This window comes from Heteronotia binoei, chromosome 9 (genome assembly GCF_032191835.1).
Source record: "Heteronotia binoei isolate CCM8104 ecotype False Entrance Well chromosome 9, APGP_CSIRO_Hbin_v1, whole genome shotgun sequence".
NCBI lineage: Eukaryota > Metazoa > Chordata > Lepidosauria > Squamata > Gekkonidae > Heteronotia > Heteronotia binoei.
In genome coordinates this window covers 106,144,634-106,166,573 of record NC_083231.1, presented here as the reverse complement: position 1 = coordinate 106,166,573, position 21,940 = coordinate 106,144,634, and the positions used below count along the sequence as shown (strand labels likewise).

Genomic DNA, 21,940 nt, shown 5'->3' with positions numbered 1-21,940 from the left:
GGTGACATGATAGAGGTTTACAAGATAATGCATGGAATGGAGAAAGTAGAGAAAGAAGTACTTTTCTCCCTTTCTCACAATACAAGAACTCGTGGGCATTCGATGAAATTGCTGAGCAGACAGGTTAAAACGGATAAAAGGAAGTACTTCTTCACCCAAAGGGTGATTAACATGTGGAATTCACTGCCACAGGAGGTGGTGGCGGCCACAAGTATAGCCACCTTCAAGAGGGGAGGGAGGGAGGGAGGGAGGGAGGGAGGGAGGAAGGAAGGAAGGAAGGAAGGAAGGAAGGAAGGAAGGAAGGAAGGAAGGAAGGAAGGAAGGAAGGAAGGAAGGAAGGGAGGGAGGGAGGGAGGGAGGGAGGGAGGAAGAAGAAGAAAGAGAAGAAGTATGAGAAGAAGTATGAGGAAGAGCAGATCAGTCACCCTAGGGTAGACATTTCCAACCTTTTTGGTATGATGACCCACAAATCCAAATTTACTTGGTATGGGGACCCATCTAGGGCTGGCCCAAGGTTTTTTGGTGCCCCAGGCAACCTGTGACCTTTGTACCCCTCTATTTCATTTTCTGTAATGCCCAACAAGAAACCAAGAAACATCACACAAGGGTATAGCTGCTCCCCACTACAAACTCCAAGCAACTGAGAGTTCATCTCTGGGCAAGAGCCACCATTAGGGAGGGCTGTGGCCCACTTTTGGATCCCAGCCCACAGGTTGGGAAACATCACCCTAGGGATGATTTTCCAAGTGTGTCCTGAGACACATTCTGTTAAAAGCAGATCTAGATGCTGACACAGACAGAGAATCTCTTCCTGCCATCCTGAACTTCCTGCCTTCTGTCAAAGTCCCACACAGACCTGCACACATCATATTAAGGAAGGGGAGAGCAGGAAGGATGAAAATCTGGACAACCGTGTCACTCATACCAGGCCTCTCCCCCCTCCTTCTGACCTCCTTGAACTTTGCCAACCGGACATCCAGGCGCCAGAACAACAAAGAAAAATGAACATTAACAAATACAGATGGATGTCTTTGATTTGTTCCCCATTTGTTTGGGGTATAACGATTACGAATGAGGCCTTTTCGTTGAGTTTTTCCTCTTCTTGATTTCATTACTTAATAAAGGAAGGCTCATCCCAGGTAGCAGATTGCACCATAAAATGGCTTTGCTGGATTTGGCACTCGCGGTGAACTCTCTAATAACTTGGCTCCAGATTTACCACTGTGCTGCTGAGACTTGGAGCAGCCTTAAAACACACAGGCTTGGAAACCGTAGAAGAGGAAAGACAGTTTCCACCAATTCCCCCCCTCACACCCCGCTGCATACCTTTAACTTCACCAGTGTGCTGCTCTTGGGACAGGCGTCCCCTGTATCTCAGGAGCAGGGGCAGAATTCTATCAGGAGCTCCTTTGCATATCAGGGCCCCACCCCCCGATGTAGCCAATCCTCCAAGAGCTTATAAGGCTCTTTTTTGTAAGCTCTTGGAGAATTGGCTATATCGGGGGGGGGGGGGTGCCCTAATATGCCAAGGAGCTCCTGATAGAATTCTACCCCTGCTCAGGAGCAATGTTCCCTCTAAGCTGTGGGGTCATGTCATCAAAAATTCTACTTTGTAAGCTGCTGGCATTAAAGTTGTGAGGTACTGCATAAATTAGTTTTTTCTGGGGCCATCCTTCCTGAGCGGAGACAAAAATGTGTGAACTGGAGGCTAAAAAACTGTGAGCTAGCTCACACTAACTCAGCTTAGAGGGAACACTGCTCAGAAGTTTTATTTCTGGGAACATTCTAGGCTACTGCAGGGAAGGGGAGGTGGGAAATTCCCAGCCCATTGATGGAAAGCTTCCATCAGCCAACACTGCAAATGGAGGAGCAGCTGTGGCTCAGAGGTAGAGCACCTGCTTGAAATGCAGAAGGTCCCAGGTTCAAACCCTGCCATCTCCAGTTAAAAGAGAAACAGGCATTAGATCAGGGGTGTCAAACATGCGGCCTGGGGGCCAAATCAGGCCCCCAGAAGGCTCCTATCAGGCCCCTGAGCAACTGGCTCTTTTCCTTCTCCCTCTCTCTTGCTTTCTTCTGCATCGATGCTTGCTTTGGAAGGCTTGCTCAATTGCACAGGAGCTACAGAGCAAAACATCCATTTTCTCCATTGATTGAGGCTCCTCCCCTTCCTGGTCCCCTGGGGAAGGAGGGAAAGAGCCAGAGCTTCCTTTGCCCAGTTCCCAGATCCCATGGGAGAAATACAAAGAAAGCACCTTTAAGACCAAAGAGTACTAATGTTTTAAGCATATTTTATTCTAATTTTTTTTAAATCTTTAATTGTGTCTGTCTGTGTCCATTATAAAGTTTATATCTCTGCTACCTAAATAGGTACGCACATGGCCCGACTCAGCCCGACAAGGCCTCATTTATGTCATTTCCGGCCCTCATAACAAATGAGTTCGACATCCCTGCATTAGATGGTATGAACAGGGCTTTTTTTTTTGTAACAGGAACTCCTTTGCATATTGGGCCACACACCCCTGATGTAGCCAATACTCCTGGACTAAGAGATCTGTAAGCTCCTGGAGGATTGGCAAAATCGGGGGGAGTGGCCTAATATGTAAAGGAGTTCCTGCTCCAAAAAAATGCCCTGGGTTTGAAAGACCTTCACTGGAGACCCTCTGAGTTTTTGAGTAGACAATATTGACCTTGATGGACCAAGGGTCTCATTCAAAATAGAACAGCTTCATGTGTGGATCCCAGTTAGATCTGAGTCCACTAGCGCCTTAAAGACCCAGCTGTTGTAATGAACTGGGAACGAAAAGGCTTTACCCAAACAATTCATATACGATCAAAGAAAACTTTTCCGTATAACTGCAGCTGGTTACAAAAACACACTTACCACTTCCAAACAGTCTATGATCTTGGTCAGCTTATCTTCGGGCAAATTCTTCAGCAAAGACACACTTAAAAAAAAAAAAAGTCAGACACATTTAGTTCTGCTTGCGTGCAGCTTTCCAACTACTTCATGGAACACCTTAGTACCACAGATGGGATGACGTTATTTTGCTATTGCTTATTACCAGCATCGTAGAGGATGCTGTGTCAAAGAAATCTCCAATAAATATCAATTGATACTTGATGTGCTTCCAAGCAGTGATGCAGATGAGTAGATATGGTCAGATGAAGACTACGAGCTTGTACTGCCGACTCCCAACTCAAGCAGTATAGCCAGGCCTCAGATTCAGAAGGAGTTCCCAGAAGCACAGCTCCTGAACCTTTCTGGGGATTCCCCCTCCTCCTCCACACCTACATTGAATAGTAGGTGCAGCTGCATAACAATCCCTGGATTAGGAGAGCAGGCTTTGCCACATCCTCATTAACCCCAGGGGCTTTGCTACACCCTCATTAACCCCTGGAGAAGCCCGTGCCACCCTTTCTCCACTTCTTATGTGATTTTGGGTGGCAGGGTGGCTTTCTGGCCTTTTGACTGGGGGGGGGGGGGTGGCCAAGGAGAGCCCCAGGTGAGCGAGGCCTGCTTGGACTGGTTGGATCTTTAGCCAGCCCAAGCAGGCCTCATTCGCCTGGGGTTCTCCTTTCTTGCATTGGATTGATTCTGGCTGGGGGGGGGGGGGAGGCGGCATACCCTAATGAGTTATACTAATGAGCTCCACCACCTATTTTTCTACAAAACGACACCTGAAAGGTCTCCCCCCATCCCCCCCAAAAAACCTATACGTTTGGGCCTAGATTTCTTAGTCATTCGAGCAAGGTTGAGCATTATTGAAGTCAAAGAAACATAATATTTCCTGCTTAATTTAAACAGACTCTTCCTTTGCAAAGGAAAAGATAAGAGAGTCAAACTATAGTAAAATGGGTACGATTAAGGGAAAAGGGCAGAGCTACAAAACAAAAACAAGCCTATCTAGAAGATGTATTTTCCCCCCAGCTTCTACCGCTGCTTCCACTACCATGCTTGTATTGTTCATTTTTTAAAAACTAAGCCTAGATCTACAATTGAGGTCAAAGCAAGTACAAGAGAGCCAAACACATGCTTGGTCCATAATCAGGGACTTATTAAGGGGCTATTGCTAGAGCAACAGGTAGCTTGCAATTACAAGCTTAAAAACACACAGGGAAAGAGAAGGAAGCAGCTGATTAATTTAGTTAAGGCAAAACAGGTGCATGGTTTCAACTCTTTGGGTGCTGGAAGAAACACTCAGCTGCAGCAGCAAGTTGTCTGTTTTCTAATCCTGCCTCTTTTCCATCATGAAACTTAAGGCGGCATGCATGGTACTTCCTGGTGGTCTCCTATCCAGGCTCTTGCCAAATCCACTCCTGCTGAGTTTCAATAAGATTGCTTGTATGTCCTGCCCAAGCTATTCATAATCTCCTGATGGCCCCTGGGTTTTGGCCACTGTGTGACACGGAGTGTTGGAACTGGATTGGCCACTGGCCTGATCCAACATGGAGTCTCTTATGTTCTTAAGTGAAGAGATCCATGAGTGGCTCTGAGCCACAAGAAGAAGAAGAATTGCAGATTTATACCTCACCCTTCTCTCTGAATTAGAGACTAAGAGCGGCTTACAATCTCCTATAACTTCTCCCCCCACAACAGACATTTCCCTGTTCAAGAAACCAGGACCCGACTCACAAGACATGGCATCATGTAATTTAGCCCTTGGAAGAGTCCAACTGTGCTTAGGATGGGGCTGTGATTGGCAGTCCACCAAATCACTATTTAATTTTAAAACATCTTAAGAAGAAGAAGACTGCAGATTTATACCCTGCCCTTCTCTCTGAATCAGAGACTCAGAGCGGCTTACAATCTCCTATATCTTCTCCCCCCACAACAGACACCCTGTGAGGTCGGTGGGGCTAAGAGGGCTCTCCCAGAAGCTGCCCTTTTAAGGACAACCTCTGCCAGAGCTATGGCTGACCCAAGGCCATTCCAGCAGGTGCAAGTGGAGGAGTGGGGAATCAAACTCGGTTCTCCCAGATAAGAGTCTGCACACTTAACCACTGCACCAAACTGGCTCTCCCAAGGCATAGATGGAACACTGTGTCTGGAGCAGTGATGCTCTGTATTCTTGGTGCTTGGGGGGCAATGGTGGGAGGGCTCCTGGAGTTCTGGCCCCAATGGTGGACCTCCCGATGGCACCTGGGTTTTTTTGGCTGTTGTGTGATATAGAGTGTTGGACTGGATGGGCCACTGACCTGATCCTACATAGCTTCTCTTTTGTTCTCAATTTCTTGGGGAGTCCAATTAGGATGCCTGTTAACAATGTTGTGCTGGTTCCAAAAGGAAGAGGAGCACATGCAAGAATGGGGGGTAAGACTGCCATCTCTGGGTTGGGAACACCTAAAGATGGGGGATGGAGCCTCAGGATGTGGGGTTTGGGGAGAGGAGGGACTTTGGCAGGGTACACTGCCATAGAACCCACCCTCCGAAGCAACCACTTTCTCCAAGGGAATGAATCTTGGTCATCTGGAGATCAACTGTAATAGTGGGGGATCTCCAGGTGCCACCTGGAGGTTGGCAACCCTAACTGGGGAAGGTCTGCTAATTTCTCCTTCTTGCTGCAGGGGGCAGATTGGGACATTAAAACAGCCCTGGAGCAAGCTGAACTAAGTGGTGCTTGTAGAGCCAGCTGTGCCATCGTTTCTGCTCAGCTCCAGTCGATGGGCTTAGGCTCACCCAGGGCTTTTTTTTGTAGCAGGGACTCCTTTGCGTATTAGGCCACACACGCCTGATGTGGCCAATCCTCCAGTAGCTTACAGTAGTCCCTGTACTAAGAGCCCTGTAAACTCTTGGAGGATTGGCCACATCAGGGGTATGTGGCCTAATATGCAAAGGAGTTCCTGCTACAAAAAAAAAAAAGAAAAAGAAAAAGCCCTGGGCTCACCTATTGTCAGCCTGCTTGGCTCAGTTCACTCATGGCTGCTTGGATTTTCCCAGGACGTTCAAGGGCCAAACCACCTCAGGTTGCCAGGCTCAGCAGGACGATTGGGGAACGTGGACATAAGGGGGTTGTGACATCACCAGTGCTTTTTTTGTAGTAGGAACTCCTTTGCATATTAGGCCACATGACCCTGATGTAGCCAGTCCTCCAAGAGCTTACAGGGCTCTTGCTACAGGGTCTACTGTAAGCTCTTGAAGGATTGGCTACATAAGAGGGGTGTGGCGTAATATACAAAGGAGTTCCTGCTATAAAAAAAGCCCTGAGTGTCACCATGTCACTTCCAGGTGTGACCAAGAAGGGGCTGTGAGTAATTCTAGGAATTGGTGGAAACTTTATAGCATCAGTGAGCGGGAGGGTCTGGTGACCCTACCCTTGCCACGCTGTGCCATCCTCTGTTCAAGCAGATACCCTAAATCTCAGAACCAGGTTTTCAGAAAGCACAAGCTGCAGAAAGAAAGAGAGAGAGAGATCTGTTCCCTGAACTCATTCTGTTCACAGTTCATTGGATCCAACCCAATGCTTTTGATATAATTAGATGAGAAATATGAGAATATACCAAAAATGAACATGGCTTTGACAGAACTGCACATATGGCACATCCGCTTCATTACTGTCTGTTACGTTAAGACCCAAGAGAGAGAAACCATGAGAATTTATTAGCAAACCACCCTACTTCATTACCCAGAAAATGTATTATCCCCTTGCAGTTTAAAAAAAATTTTTTTTGGGTAGCTGGTGAATCAACATGCTTTGCTAAAGCAGCTGGGAAACGAAAGGAGATGACCAGAGACATCTGCCATTCAAGTGATATGACCGTATTAAGCTTCTAATGAACTTTTTAGGCACTGCTCTTAATCTGTTGCCCTTTACACGTGAGGATTTTGCAACGACCTTTGCCATGATTGATGCAAAAGAAACTGAGCTCAAGGAACTATACAAGACAGCATCTAAATCAAACGGGAAGATAAAACACCATTCCACGCATTTCCTTACTTAGGGACCAATGCAATTAGCAATCAGTTGGTTATCTTGGATCGCTCCTAAATGACAGAGAGGTACCATGAATGAGTTTGCAGATGCTTTGTAAGTATTATCTGCCATGCTAAGGCACTATTAAACCCTAGTGCACATTTTACCTTCTAAGGAAGTTTCTGTATTGTTCGTGTCTCGTTTGGGCTGTCCTTCTCATGATGTTCTGGAAAACCTCTCTGTCTAATGCCCATGTTTTCACGCTGGTGACAGCTTTAAAAGAAAGAAGGGATAACATTTTTTTTTCTTTAAAAAAAGGGTAGACAGTTTGATAGCACTCAACAGCCTTCCAGCTACACCCAATAAAAATCCAGTCAGATAAACATGTCCACTAGAGGATCTCACACTGGGGCTCTGTATCACCTTCTTTTACAGCCGGAATTGGCACTTCACGGGTTGCTAGCAACTTCACACCTCACTCATGATGTTATATGCTTTTTATATTTGGTGCTGGTTGTCAGTAAATGCAAAATTTATGACCAGTGGCACTGCAGGGTGAAGATCCAGCAAACAATTCTGAGAATTATGAATGGACAGAAATAAAGGTGGGGAAACATTTGTGACTCCATCTTGAACACGGCGTCCTTCACAAATCCGGTGCGGGGGTGGGGAGGATAGTAGCACCCTGCATCCCCACAGAAAATATTCTCTGTGCACTATTACAGTGCTACCCTAAGCAGTTGTACACCTTTCTATTCTTTCAATGAACCTAGAAGGGTATAAAACAGGGGCAGCCAAACTTGCTTAACATCAGAGCCACGTAAAGCAAATGCCAAATATTTGAGAGCTGCGAGACATGAACATCAGATGTTTCAGAAAAGGAAGGAAGGAAAATTGATGTGGAGGGAGAGGTGGAAAGAAAGAAACTTTAACTTTAAATGCCACCAGATGGCTTGGTTTGGAGAAGTGACTTAAAGAGAGAGATGCCTTTTCCAAGCCGGCCAATGGGAGCTCTGTGAGCCACCCAACATGTGTGAAAGAGCCACATGTGGCTCCCAAGCCACAGTTTGTCTTCCCCTGATATAAGGGCTTAGGATGGCACTATTCGAGGTACCTGGTGGTGGTGGGAAGCATGGTCAAGTCCCAGCTGACTAAAGAGGACCCCCTAGGATGTCCAAGGCAAGAGACATTCGGTGGTGGTTTGCCATTGCCTGCCTCTGTGTAGCAACCCTGGACTTCCTTGGTGGTCTCCCATCCTAGCTAAAACCGACCCTGCTTAGCTTCCGAGATCTGATGAGGTGGGGCTAGACTGAACCATGCAGGGGCTCAAGGCATACTAGAAAAGGTTCAAGTGTTGCACCTGGATAAGCTAAATCCAAGTTCCTCCCCCCTCTTGTAACATCTGGGGCCGTTCTCTGAGACAGGTCCATTCAGTGCGAAGAACATAAGAGAAGCCATGTTGGATCAGGTCAATGGCCCATCCAGCCCAATACTCTGTGTCACTGTGGCCAAGAAAAACCAGAAGCCATCAGGAGCTCTATCAGTGGGGTCAGGACACTAGAAGCCCTCCCACTGTGCCCCCCCCACAAACACCAAGAAAACAAAGCATCACTGCAATGTGTGCTCATGAAGGGCTGCCGCCCTCGGAGCCTTGTTGACACAGAAGTCAATCTCTGAAGTTGCTGGGATCGGACAACATTTGAGTTGCACTGAGAGTATTAAGCAGCGACAAAGGCTGCCAATTAATATGCATCCAAAATCTTTCAGACCTGACCAGGAGCTATAACTAGCTGACAAGCCAGGAGCATTCAGCAACAGCAGGGAGAAAAAAAGAGAAGAAATCGGTTGCTGCAGATAAACTAATCTGCGTGGCACTGCCTCTTGCATGAGAATAGCAGAAATCATTCCGTTCTGGCTTTCTGAATGTGAGCGGCGTCTGCCTCGCATTCAGATCTCCCTTTGAAGGCTATGTTTCTACTAATACATCAGGCACCTAGCCTGACACAAAGGGAGAGAGTGGCAAGAGTGGAGATATATCAGCAGCCTGGATTCCTCTCATGGTCGCCACCTCCAAGTTGAGAAATTCCTGGAGATCTGGGGGCAGAGCCTGGGAAAGGTAGCATTTAGAGAGGCGAGAGAGCTCAGAGAGGATATTAGATTCAGGTCCAGTAGAAGAAGAAGACTGCAGATTTATACCTCGCCCTTCTCTCTGAATCAGAGACTCAGACCGGCTTACAATCTCCTATATCTTCTCCCCCCACAAGAGACACCCTGTGTGCTGGGTAGGCTTGAGAGAGATCTCCCAGAAGCTGTCCTTTCAAGGACAGCTCTGTGAGAGCTATGGCTAACCCAAGGCCATTCCAGCAGCTGTAAGTGGAGGAGTGGGGAATCAAACCCGGTTCTCCCATAACGTTTTTGGGTGTAAGGTTTGGTGCAGTGGTTAAGAGCACAGACTTTAATCTGGGAAAACCGGGTTTGATTCCCCACTCCTCCACATGAAGGACCAACATGCGTGTCTTCTGAAACCAGCAGTGATGCGATGCTGTAAAATCCACCCTTCACAGCTGCCATTTTCCCTGGGGGAACAGATCTCTGTCGTCTGGAGATAGTCGCAATGCTGGAAGGTCTCCAGACCTCGTCTGGAGACTAGCAACCCCCAACCCCCCCCCTGAGTTTTGTTTCATAAAATCCCAAATGACCATTCATGTGTCTGCCAGTGCTTTCCCCCTTTCGCACCACCACTATCTCAGCCATTAGCAAAGAACAGCTCTTGGCAGTCTCCACCCCGCAGTCTTAAAAGTTCTCCTGGTTTTGTAGCATTTCAGTCATCATACACACCTTTCACAGAGGCTGTCCTTGTGCAGTTGTATAAAATTGCCAGCTCTCCAAATGCTGTCCACACAGGAATGGATGAGAGCAATTTGTTCTGCTGGAAGACCTCCAATCTGCCCTCTGTGAAAAGGCAAGAAGAAATAATTCAACATGCTTCTCAATTATACTCATACTATTAATTACATGTGTCTGTGCCATAAAGTTGCAACCAGCTTATGGAGACCCCAGCAAAGGGCTGTTGAGGAAGTGAGAAGCAGAGGTGGTTTGCCATTGCCTTCCTCTGCAGAGTCTTCCCTGGTGGTCTCCAATCCAAGTATCAACCCTGCATAGCGCCCAGCTCATGGAGACCCAGCAAGGGAATTTCAAGGCAAGTGAGAAGCGGAGGTGGTTGGTCATGGCCTTCCTCTGCAGAATCTTCCTTGGTGGTCTCCTACCCAAGTACCAACTGTGCTCAGTTTCCAAGATCTAGTGAGATCAGTTTATACCATGCTGCCTTCTCTCCCCACATTATAATTAAATACATATATCTGTCATCTTGTCTCTCTGCTGCAGGGAAGCAAATAAATGTCTGTTGTTCAACGGAAAGACTATAGATCAATTACAAACAACACTTAGCGTATAAAGCCCATCAAATCTGTGCCATTTGTGCATCATCTCTCTCTTTATCGACTCGTAATATAGATTTATAAATAATATCACTAATCCAGAGGTCTTTCTTCTACATTTTTGAAACGTTCAGGGTTTTTTAAACAACATAAATTATTTTTAACTAGTAAAGCTGGTCTCATAAATGCTTCTCCCTGCCAACGGTGCAAAGCATGATGCTCCAGATGTTTCATCAATGTGCTGCGATGTGCTGTAACAAAAATGCATAGAGTTGAGAGTGTTAATAAAGTCTAAAAATATTCCTTAATGCACCACAGAACAGATCAGCACAGAATCAGCAATGTGAAAGGTCTGCTTCCAAATTCAGTTTACGTGCAACCCTTGATAAGACATTCCATGTGGCTCCACAGCAGTGCAATCCATAGGGTTGCCGGCTCTGAGTTAGGAACAGCATTCCCTCTAAGCTGAGTTAGTGTGAATTAGCTCACAGATGTTTGGCCTCCGGCTCACACATTTTTGTCTTTAGCTCAGGAAAAATGGCCCCAGAGCAAACTGATTTATGCAGTAGCTCACAACTTTAATGCCAGTAGCTCACAAAGTAGAATTTTTGCTCACAAGACTCCATGGCTTAGAGGGAACATTGGTTGGGATATACCTGGAGGTTTTGGAATTTTAAGGTTTTTAAATGTTTTGACTTTTTAATTGTAACAATTTTGCACTTTGTTTATTGTTTTATCGTTTGTTGTGAGCCGCCCTGAGCCATTTTATGGGAAGGGCGGGATATAAGTCATAGAATAAATAAATAAATAAATAAATAAATAAATAAATAAATAAATAAATAAATAAATAAACCTGGGGAGGGGAGAGCAGCATACAGTGCCATAGAGTCCACCCTTCAAAGCACCCAGATTCTCCAGGGAAACAATCTTTTTCGTCTAGAGATCAACTGTAATAGTGGGAGATCGCCAGGTGCTTCCTCTAGGGCTGACAACCCTAGCAATTTGTCCGGTTAATGTTCTAACTGATTTCTATGTCCTCCCCCCGCCCCCACACACACACAATAAGTGGTGGGAGGGAGGCAGGGATCATTTATTTATTTATTTATTTTATGACTTCTATCCCACCCTTCCCAACAGGTGGCTCAGGGCGGCTTACAACACAGGAATCTGACATAAATAGGCGTTAAACATAGAGAAAGAATACTGTCGTTTCCATAAAAGAGAGGGGGGGGAGGGTAAGAATATTTTTTTTAGTACGTCTTCAGCGTTTCTATGGACCCAAGCTCAATTGAATACATAGCCCATAGTTCAAAGCTCTCTTAGCTGAGGATTAAACTCATTTCTCCAGATGTCCCACAATAAAAAAATCATGATCTCTCTACAAAGATTCTGCTTAGGGCAATTTTGCTGTATAGTTATAGCCACTGAAATATCAATTTCATTACTCTTAGCAGCGCTGCGCCCTTTAGTAGAGTCTAAGTTTTATTTCTGGCTGCAACTCTACATGAAATTTTAAGAGTGAAAGACCTATAAATGAGGTAGTGAAGTATCTTTATTGCAAATGATCAAAATGATTTGATTATTTCACAGCTAGTTTGCCAAACATCCAGATGATGGATGGAGATCTCCTGGGAATTACCGTACAACTGATCTCCAGGCATCAGAGATCAGTTCACTTTGAGAAACTGGCTGCTCTGGAAAGTGAATTCTATGGCAGTATACCCCACTGAAGTCCCTCCCCCTCCCCAAAACCCACCCTCCTCGTGCTCCATCCCCAAAATCTCCAGGAATTTCCCAACCCAGAGCTGGCAACCCTATCACAGCATAAATGAAATGATCACTGCAGTGCTAATAGAGTCAGCGGAAAAGGTTTTTTTAAAAAGGATACTTTTGCCATTGACACCAAACTTGGAAGAGCCACCCCTCCATATTGTTATTGATTTCAGTGGCTTAATTAAGTGAAACCTAATAAGACTATTGACTTTTTCCCAAGACTGTTGCAGCGTAAACAGACTGAAAAACTCAATGGGGGTGTCTGTTTAATCTAGGGTTTCCAACCTTCAGGCAGGGCCTGGAGGTCTTTCAGAATTACAATTGATCTCCAGACTACAGAGATCAGTTCCCCTAGAGAAAAAAGCTGCTTTGAAAGGTCTATCCTATTACATCCATTCTGAGCTCTTTCCCCTCCCTAAACTCTGCCACTAAAACTCCAGGATCCTCCCAACTTGGAGTTAGTAACTTAAGTTTAAACTAATCTATGTTCATCTATAAAGCTGGGGGGGGGGGGGTGTTCTGATTTTATGTCAGAAGGGGTGTGCTGCTGAGGGGAAATTAACTCTGCCATCTTCTGTCCTGGGATGATGGGCCGAATTGTGGTTTCTCCCATCCTAGCTCCCTTTCAGTATCTGACCAGGGCCGGATTTTTTTTTAAAGGCCTTTAGCTGACCAATGCTGGACTATCAAGAAGGCCTCCTCTATGGAAAAACAACTGAACATTTACCACATCATGATATATAAAGTGTAAATAATAGCAGAGTATGGGAAGGGTAAGGCTTAGAAAGAAGATATGGTTCTGTTATGAGGTAAACATGGGATGATTTCTCTTCTAGAAGACTTTCAAGCAGGGTTTGCCCTGGCAACCTGCTTTCAAGGCTATGAAGTATATAGACCTTGAGGCAGCCTGCCCAAGCACTGAAGCTTCTTCACAGCTCTCTTCATCTATATGCTCCTTTAAGACATTAAAATCTCCCTCTCCCACTCATTTATATTTTATAGATGCAGAGGGGTAGCCATGTTAGTCTATTGCAGCAAAACTACACAGGAGCTGGATATATCTGGCAAAGTTAGCTCTGACTCATGAAACCCGTGCTTGAATGAATTTTGTTCATCTCCAAAGTGCCAGTGAACTCCCATTTTGTGTAACTTTATATGATTCAAACACACACATGATTCAAAAACATGGCTGCCACTGTCACAACTAGCTTGGCTCATGGAAATGCAGATTAGGAGAGCAGAAGCAATGCTGAAAGCATCACTGAAAGCCACATAATTTCCTCACGGCTGGTAAAAACACAAGGTATGGCTCGTAAGCTTCACATACACTGTTGCCAAGCTGGAATGTGTCCAGAGAAGGGCAACGAAGATGGTGAGGGGTCTGGAGACCAAGTCCTATGAAGAAAGGTTGAAGCAGCTGGGTATGTTTAGCCTGGAGAGGAAATGACTGAGAGGTGAGATGATCACCATCTCCATGGACTTGAAGGGCTGCCCTATAGAGGATGGTGCAGAATTGTTTTCTGTTGCCCCAGAAGGTTGGACCAGAACTAATGGGTTGAAATTAAATCCAAAGGTTTTTTTTACTAAATATTAGGTAACACTTCCTGACAGTTAGAGTGGTTCCTCAGTGGAACAGGCTTCCTTGGGAGATGGTGGGTTCTCCGTCCTTGGAGGTTTTTAAACAGAGACTAGATGGCCATCTGACAGCAATGCTAATTCTGTGTATTAGGCAGATCATGAGAACATAAGAACATAAGAGAAGCCATGTTGGATCAGGCCAATGGCTCATCCAGTCCAACACTCTGTGTCACACAGTGGCAACCCCCCCCCCCCCCAAAAAAACCCAGGTGCCATCAGGAGGTCCATCAGTGGGGCCAGGACACTAGAAGCCCCCCATGGCCCCCCCGCCCCTAGCACCATGAATACAGAGCATCACTGCCCCAGACACAGAGTTCCAACAATACGCTGTGGCTAATAGCCACTGATGGACCTCTGTTCCATATGCTTATCCATTCCCCTCTTGAAGCTGTCCATGCCTGTAGCCACCACCACCCTCCTTTGGCAGTGAATTCCATGTGTTAATCACCCTTTGCGTGAAGCAGGAAGTGTTGATCTAGTGGGCTCTTCTTACATTCTTATACTCAGAAAATTTCAGGATTTAGCTGCACAGTTCCCAGAAGTGATGATTTAAACATTTACTGACCTGCCAGTACAAATATATGGTTGCCAGCTTCTCCTTGTTTGACGATATAGCTCCCCTGCTGATACGTCCTCCCGTACATACATTCTACCATATCTCTGATCTGCTGTGGGTCCAATCTCTTCAGAAATTGGTTTCTGGTCAGGGCATCCGTGATCAGCTTTTTCTCACTGTTATTAAGCAAGCCAAATAGAGAAACGGAGGGGAGAGACAGAAAAATCAGATTCATCACTAGCGCTTAAATGAACAATATTATGTACAAGTTATTCCTCCATCATAGCATTCATGGTCTAGTGCCCGCAGAGGTAATTTACCTTCTTTCGGTTACAGCCTAAAATGTTTAGCATGGCTTTTTCTCTCTCTCACACACAATCAGATAATTCCACATTGGCCAACCAGAGATTCTCCAAAGGTCTCCTGGGAGATTTCTAGGGGTTCATCAGAGATCCCACAATGGAAATGATCAGTCACAGCAGACAAACCTTCACAAAAGACACCACAACTGATCTTCCCCGGGGCTGTGCATTGCTAAATGAGTGTGGTCTAATGTTCTCTATTCAAACTATGTGAAGTCAAGGTCCTCTGTAGGGTCGGGATGTTCCCTGCATTCAGGGCTTTTTTGTACCAGAAATCCTTTGCATATTAGGCCACACACCCCTGATGTAGCCAATCCTCCAAGAGCTTACAAAAAAGAGCCTTGTAAACTCTTGGGGGATTGGCTACATCAGGGGTGCGTGGCCTAATATGCAAAGGAGCTCCTGTTAGAATTCCACCCCTGCTCAGAAACAACAGAGAATCATTTTTAGGGGGCCTCTGCCAAAAGCTCTCTGAAAAGATACAGCCTTACGTGCCCCACAAAGCCAAGATGGGGATGGAACTGTATGACTTTCCCCTTGTCTCTGAGCTCTTTTTCTCTGGGGAAGGGGAAATTCGCCCAGAGTCTCCCCCCGCCCCGAGGTGGCAGCTGCTGAAGCGCAGTGCTCAGGCATGCAAACCTAAGTGAGGTCCAACAAGTCCGGACAGCGCCCCACGCAAACCGAATGCGCAGTCCAGAACTCTCCCTCGAATCCTCTGTAGCCTCCAGGAGACTCTCAGCTGACAAGTTCATTTGAAAGGAGTTGTCATGAAGCTGAAGAATGTTTGCAAGCCCCAATCCAACCTACCACTCACGTTACCTTCCAGTTCTTGACATTATTTTGGAAAGCCAGCATGGAAACTACCAAAGGGATGTGACATATTTCATCAAGAACAGGGAAGGGGAAAAAAACAACAACCCCGAGCATTAACAATGCATTTATTCACCAGTGCGATGCGCAAAATACAAAGTGATCTAATTCTTGCCCAGAGGGCTTATAATCGAGATAATTATTATTTATGCTGTGCCATAAACAGACATGGCAATACAGAGAAAATCCTAAGTAAGCAGCGGCAACAACAGAAGAAATAGGTCGCTGCCTTAAAGAGCTTGCAGTCCATATTTCAACTGTGATTTTCATCAAAAGGGGGGGGGAAGAAAGGGGGAAGAATGGGAGACACGAGAACTGCAAAGAATGAATACGAGCAAATATTTCATTTGGGCTTCAGTGTGGTGGGAGATGAGGACCCAGGAGTTAGGCCAAAGGCCTTCTGGGAAAGGTGAGTTTTGAGGGCAGAGAGGTGTTCTTGGATATGGGTGAAGACAAAGGGCATGATAAAAATAGGAACAAGGGAAAGGAAGGAGCCAATTCCCTGAAAGGCAGGCCAGTCTAGGAAAGCAAAAGCAGAAGTAACTGGCTTTTGAGGAAGGCTCTGAAGGAGGATGGAGTTGACTCAATGGACAGAAAAGGGGCAGCTGTTTGAAGAGAAGGATGCAGCATTGTGGAAAGAAGAAGAAAATGGATTTATATCCCGCCCTATATTCTGAATCTCAGAACAGTCACAATCTCCTTTACCTCCCTCCCCCCCACAACAGATACCTGTGAGGTACGTGGGACTGAGAGAGCTCTTACAGCAGCTGCCCTTTTAAGGACAACTCTTACGAGAGTTATGACTGACCCAAGAGCATTCCAGCAGCTGCAAGTGGAGGAGTGGGGAATCAAACCCGGTTCTCCCAGATAAGAGTCCATGCACTTAACTAAACTTAACTAAACTGGGAGTGTGAGGGAAGAAAAGAGATAACAACGAACAAATGGGCACAAAATAGTGAAAGTCATGAGGGAAGGAGACAGAAGATAATCAGGAGCTAAAAGAAGGAAAGACAAAATCAGTTTAAATGATTTTTTAAGAAAACATGGAAGCACAAATGGAAACTGAAGTTCAGTTCAAACATTGTACCTACCCATGTCTTAAGAGTTGACCTATGACCTGGTGTGATGACTACACTGACCAATCACCGTGACTAGCAAAACAGAGTAAGCAGGGCTTTTTTTGAGTAGGAACATACAGGAACACAGTTCTGGCTGGCTTGATGTCAGGGGGTGTGGCCTAATATGCAAATGAGATCCTGCTGGGCTTTTTCTACAAAAAGAGCCCTGAGAATAAGAAACCATGGTTTGGTTTTGCTAACCATGGTTCATGCTGATTATATTTCTGCATGATTCCTTAAGTGACAAAACCATATAGCCTATAATTCTGCATCTGTAAGTCACTGCTCCTACAGGTATAGTTCATCATTAATAACAAACCATGGTTGGTCATTGTGGGAATTTCTCAGGAGACGTATAGGCTTCCACTCCCTCCTTCTTGCATACAGTTCAAAAAATAATCATTTCCACCTTCACAGCAAACCATGGTTTATGATTATATATCCAAACCACAACTCTGGTTTATTCTCTTCCTTTAAAACCAGGATTTCAAACCATGGTTTAATGACAGCTCTTGTAAAGCACATGTAAAGTAATTCCATTTGTAAAGTAACTTTCAGAACATGGAAAGTAAGAAAATGGGTGGATTCCACCGGTGGAACTGACCAATGGGATCTAGCCCACTAGCTAGAAATTCTATTGGATGAAGACCTCCAAGACATCAGATGACAAAAACTGTCAAATGCAGAGGAGAATAGATCACAAAATATCACACATTTGCAATGAAACAATTATAAAAATCTTAAGAAGGTTCCGTGATGAGAAACAGTTCAGAAGAGAACTTCGAAACATACTGTAAACAAGAATGAGAACGAGTGTACATTTCATCAAAAGTGGAACTGAGTTCTATGGTTCCATCAAAATGGACTACTGTTCCAAAATAAACTGCAGGCATGCTTACAGAAACATGTGATGCTTTCATCAAATTAGCTGCACATTGATCCAGAAATGTTTCAGTATTTATAAAGCCACTGCACCAAGGATTCCATCTTCACAAAACACATCTATCCTTTTCGTTCCAAACCAGCTGTTGCACTCTCCTGCTTCAATCCTCCCTTCAACAGTGTTACACCTTTCTGGCCAGTGTGTTACAGGTCAAGTGCAAAAACATGAGACAAGACATCATCACTACAGCCTCATCCCTTGAGATGGGGTTGTCTCTGATGAGATGGGAGTGGCAAGGTAACAGTACATTACTGGAGAGAAGAACGTAAATCTGAATGGGGAGGGACGGTGGCTCAGTGGAAGAGCATCTGCTTGGGAAGCAGAAGGTCCCAGGTTCAATCCCTGGCATCTCCACTAAAAAAGGGTCCAGGCAAATAGGCGTGAAAAACCTCAGCTCGAGACCCTGGAGAGCCGCTGCCAGTCTGAGTAGACAATACTGACTTTGATGGACTGAGTCTGATTCAGTAGAAGGCAGCTTCATATGTTCATATGAATGTTTGTATAGGCTCTTCTTCTCCCGTGCCTTGAAGAGTGCTTTAACATTCTGTTTCCTGGGCTACTTGTAATCATCCATGTGCTAGATAAAGGGGTTTTTTTTGTTTGGGGGGGGGGAATCTAGTTGGAACTGACTTATGGCAACCCTGTAGGATTTTCAAAGTAAGAGACTAACAGAGGTGGTTTGCCATTGCCTGCCTCTGCACAGCAACCCTGGGCTTCCTAGGTGGTCTCCCATTGAAGAAAAAGAAGGAGAAGAAGAGGAGGAGGAGGAAGAGATTGGATTTATACCCTGTCCTTCACTATCTGAAGGAGTCCCAGAGTGGCTTACAATCTCCTTTCCCTTACCCTCCTCACAACAGACACCCTGTGAGGCAAGTGGAACTGAGAGAGCTCTGACAGAAACTGCTCTTGAGATGAACCGCTCTGTGGGAACTTGTGACTGACTCAAGGTCATATCAGCAGGTGCAAGTGGGGGAGTGGGGAATCAAAACCGGTTCTCCCAGATAAGAGTCCGTGCACTTAACCACTACACCAAGCTGGCTCTGTTGACCCTGCTTAGCTTCCAAGATCTGACAAGATCGGGGTGGTCCAGCGCAAGGCAATAAAGCATATACTTCAAAATGCCCCTTGAGCCCATTAAACTGTTAACTACACCATCTCCGGTTCAAGTCAAAGTTTGTTCATGATAGGTGCAGACCCAGTGAACCGTAAGGCATGCAGATTCTCTTCAATGTGCCAAGATTAATGATGGAAGTCATAAAGTGATTTGAGATTGGCATGTTTTCCAAAAACAAGAGACCCAAACAAGGACTTTGTTTCCTTCCCAGCATTGGCCAATCTTGGAAATCGTGTTTAAGAATCTCAAGTGCTGGGAAAACAAGTATATCTATCTGTTTATCTAGATAAATTACACTCCACTTTTCACCCCACTGAGGTTAAGGTTGCCAGGTCCTCCTGTCCACCAGCAGGGGATGGGGGGGCTGCAGGGTTGCCAGCTCCAGGCTAAGGACCTCTTGAAGATTTGGGGGTGGAGCCTGGGGAGGACAGGGACCTCAGTGGGATACAATGGCATAGACTCCACCCTCCAAAGCATCCATTTTCTCCAAGGGAACTGTAGTCTGGAAATGAGCTGCAATTCTGGGGGATCTCTAGGTCCTCTCTGGAGGCTGGCTTCCCTAAATGGGAACCAGGAAGAAGAAAAAGAAGGAGGAGGAGGACGAGGATATGATGATGACGACAGATTTATAACCCACCCTTCACTCTGAGTCTCAGAGCAGCTTACAATCTCCTTTACCTTCCTCCCCCTGTAAGGTAGGTGGGGGTGCGAGAGCTCTCACAGAAGCTGCCCTTTCAAGGACAACTCTGCCAGAGCTATGGCTGACTCAAGGCCATTCCAGCAGCTGCAAGTGGAGGAGTGGGGAATCAAAGGCCTACAACTTTGTTCTCCATTTTATCTTCACAACAACCTGTCTGGGAGATAGGTTAGGTTGGAGGGCGGGGTGGGGCTGATGCAGGTCACCAAGCAAGTTAAAGACTTCCCTCTTCAGTTTTTACATGCCAGATGAAAGCAGCAGGAGGGAAGAAGAAAAAGAAGAAGAAGAAATAATGACAGCTTTGCAAGAGCTATGGATGACCCAAGGCCATTCCAGCAGCTGCAAGTGGAAGAGTAGGGAATCAAACCCAGTTCTCCCAGATGAGAGTCGGTGCACTTAACCACTACACCAAACTGGAAGGGTCCTAAACTTGTAAGACCAACTCTGAAATCAGTTTATGCCCACCCTGGTTTGTTCATAACATCTGAACTGAGCCTTACCGGTTTGCAAATGGGCAGATCTGAATTAAACTGCTAACCGAAGAGGACAACCTTTGACCTGGGAAATCCTGGTGATCATTACCACCCGTGTGGCTGATAAGTCCTAAGAAGTAAACATCAGCCCCTCTGGAAATGTCCAAGGTCCCTTCCGGCTTGGACTCATAAAACAAAGTAGAATTGTCGAAGGGAACTAAGCTTCACGGTGAGCTATCTGGAGGGCACCTTAAGAGAGAATGATCACCTCCCATTTACCAGCTTGATTTATTTCTGTTATTACCTGTATACCAAGCTTGAGAATGAAGGATGGCAACAATAAAAGGTTAGACAAACAAGATCAGAGGCACAGCAATCACCCAACTGGTGGGATGTATGCTTTAGTCCTGACAAACCATGCCATAAATAGGTCACAAGTCTTTGGTGGAAAACAAGTTCTGTAAGCACCAGCTAGCTAAACCGTATCATTAACGTCATCTTGTGAAAGTGCCCTTTTCCTAACAGAATCCAATTAGGCCCCTCCTATATTTTAACAGATCTAGAGATGATCTTCAAGCGATAATGCCCATTATTTTCACCTGGGGAGGCTTCTCTCTGAAACTGATCCCCAATTCAAACTAATCCTGAAAGAATTTTGCTTATCCCAGTTATTGGGCTCTATAGTTCTTCCTGTCCTTGAACAAACTAGGAGTCAAGTGCACCTTTAAGACCAACAAAGTTTTATTCAGAACGTAAGCTTCGTCTGATGAAGTGTGCTTGGAGCACACAAAAGCTTACTTTCTGAATAAAGGTGCATTTGACTCCTACTTTGTTCTACTGCTTCAGACCAACATGGCTGCCCACATGGATCTTCTTCCTGTCCTTGTTTCTCCATCTGTATTCCCCCCCCCCGCCCCGAACAGTCTCTTTTACATATTTTAAATAATGGGGAACCACAAGCAGAGAAAGCTCATGTTATTCTTCATATTCAACAGAAGCCAAGTTTCTGAAAGAGACAGGAAATTCTAAGACGATTTCATGCCTTGACCCAATTCAGCGCTGGCCCAATCTCATCAGATCTCGGAAGCAAAGCAGGCTCAGCCCTGGTTAGTATTTGGAAGGGAAACCACCAAGGAAGTCCAGGATCACAATGTAGAGGCAGGCAATGGCAAACCACCTCTGAACGTCTCTTGCCTTGAAAACCCTGCAGGGTCAACATAAGTTGGTTGCGACTTGACAGCACATTGCAGCACCAACAAGATGATTTCAGACAAAACCTCAGAGTCTCCCAAATTAGCGAGACACCTCCCACCAGCCAGTTTGGTGTCGTGGTTAAGTGAACATATGAACATATGAAGCTGCCTTATACTGAATCAGACCCTTGGTCCATCAAAGTCAGTATTGTCTTCTCAGACTGGCAGCGGATCTCCAGGGTCTCAAGCTGAGGTTTTTCACACCTATTTGCCTAGACCCTTTTTTTTGGAGATACCAGGGATTGAACCTGGGACCTTCTGCTTCCCAAGCAGATGCTCTACCACTGAGCCACCGTCCCATCCCCTTGCACGGACTCTTATCTGGGAGAACCAGGTTTGATTCCGCTCTCCTCCACTTGCAGCCGCTGGAATGGCCTTGGGTCAGCCATAGTTCTCTCATGAGAGCTGTCCTTGAAAGGGCAGCTTCAAAGGGCAGAGTGAGAGCTCTCTCAGCCCCACCCATATTCACAGGGTGTCTGTTGTGGGGGAAGAAGATAAAGAAGATTGTACTGCTCTGAGACCCTGATTCAAAGAGAAGGGTGGGGTATAAATCTACGGTCTTCTTCTCCTTCTCTTCTCCCAGTGCTGTTCAGTGAACTGGTGGGGGAGAATGGGGGAGAAATCAACCCTGCTGGCAATGATGTCATTTCCAGAGTGACATGGAAGTGACATCACCCCATAGGGGCAACACTGTAGCATTCACCCAAAACTCTATGGTCATACCATGATAGTTCATGCCAGGAGTGATCCCATATCACCGTAATATTGCCAGAGAGGCCCCCACCATACCAGTAA

The 21,940-nt window shown here is 45.7% G+C and overlaps 1 protein-coding gene across 1 annotated transcript in view; it reads right to left on the bottom strand.

Moving 5' to 3' along the window:
• PRKG2 (protein kinase cGMP-dependent 2) overlaps window positions 1–21,940 on the bottom strand; it is a 110,658-nt gene that overhangs the window by 58,883 nt on the left and 29,835 nt on the right. The window contains exons 3-6 of the mRNA XM_060247139.1: window positions 14,325–14,491; window positions 9,750–9,863; window positions 7,079–7,184; window positions 2,882–2,945 (exon numbers count right to left, since the gene is read on the bottom strand). Of these exons, the coding sequence (XP_060103122.1) occupies window positions 2,882–2,945; window positions 7,079–7,184; window positions 9,750–9,863; window positions 14,325–14,491 (451 nt within the window). The remainder of the gene's footprint in view (window positions 1–2,881; window positions 2,946–7,078; window positions 7,185–9,749; window positions 9,864–14,324; window positions 14,492–21,940) is intronic.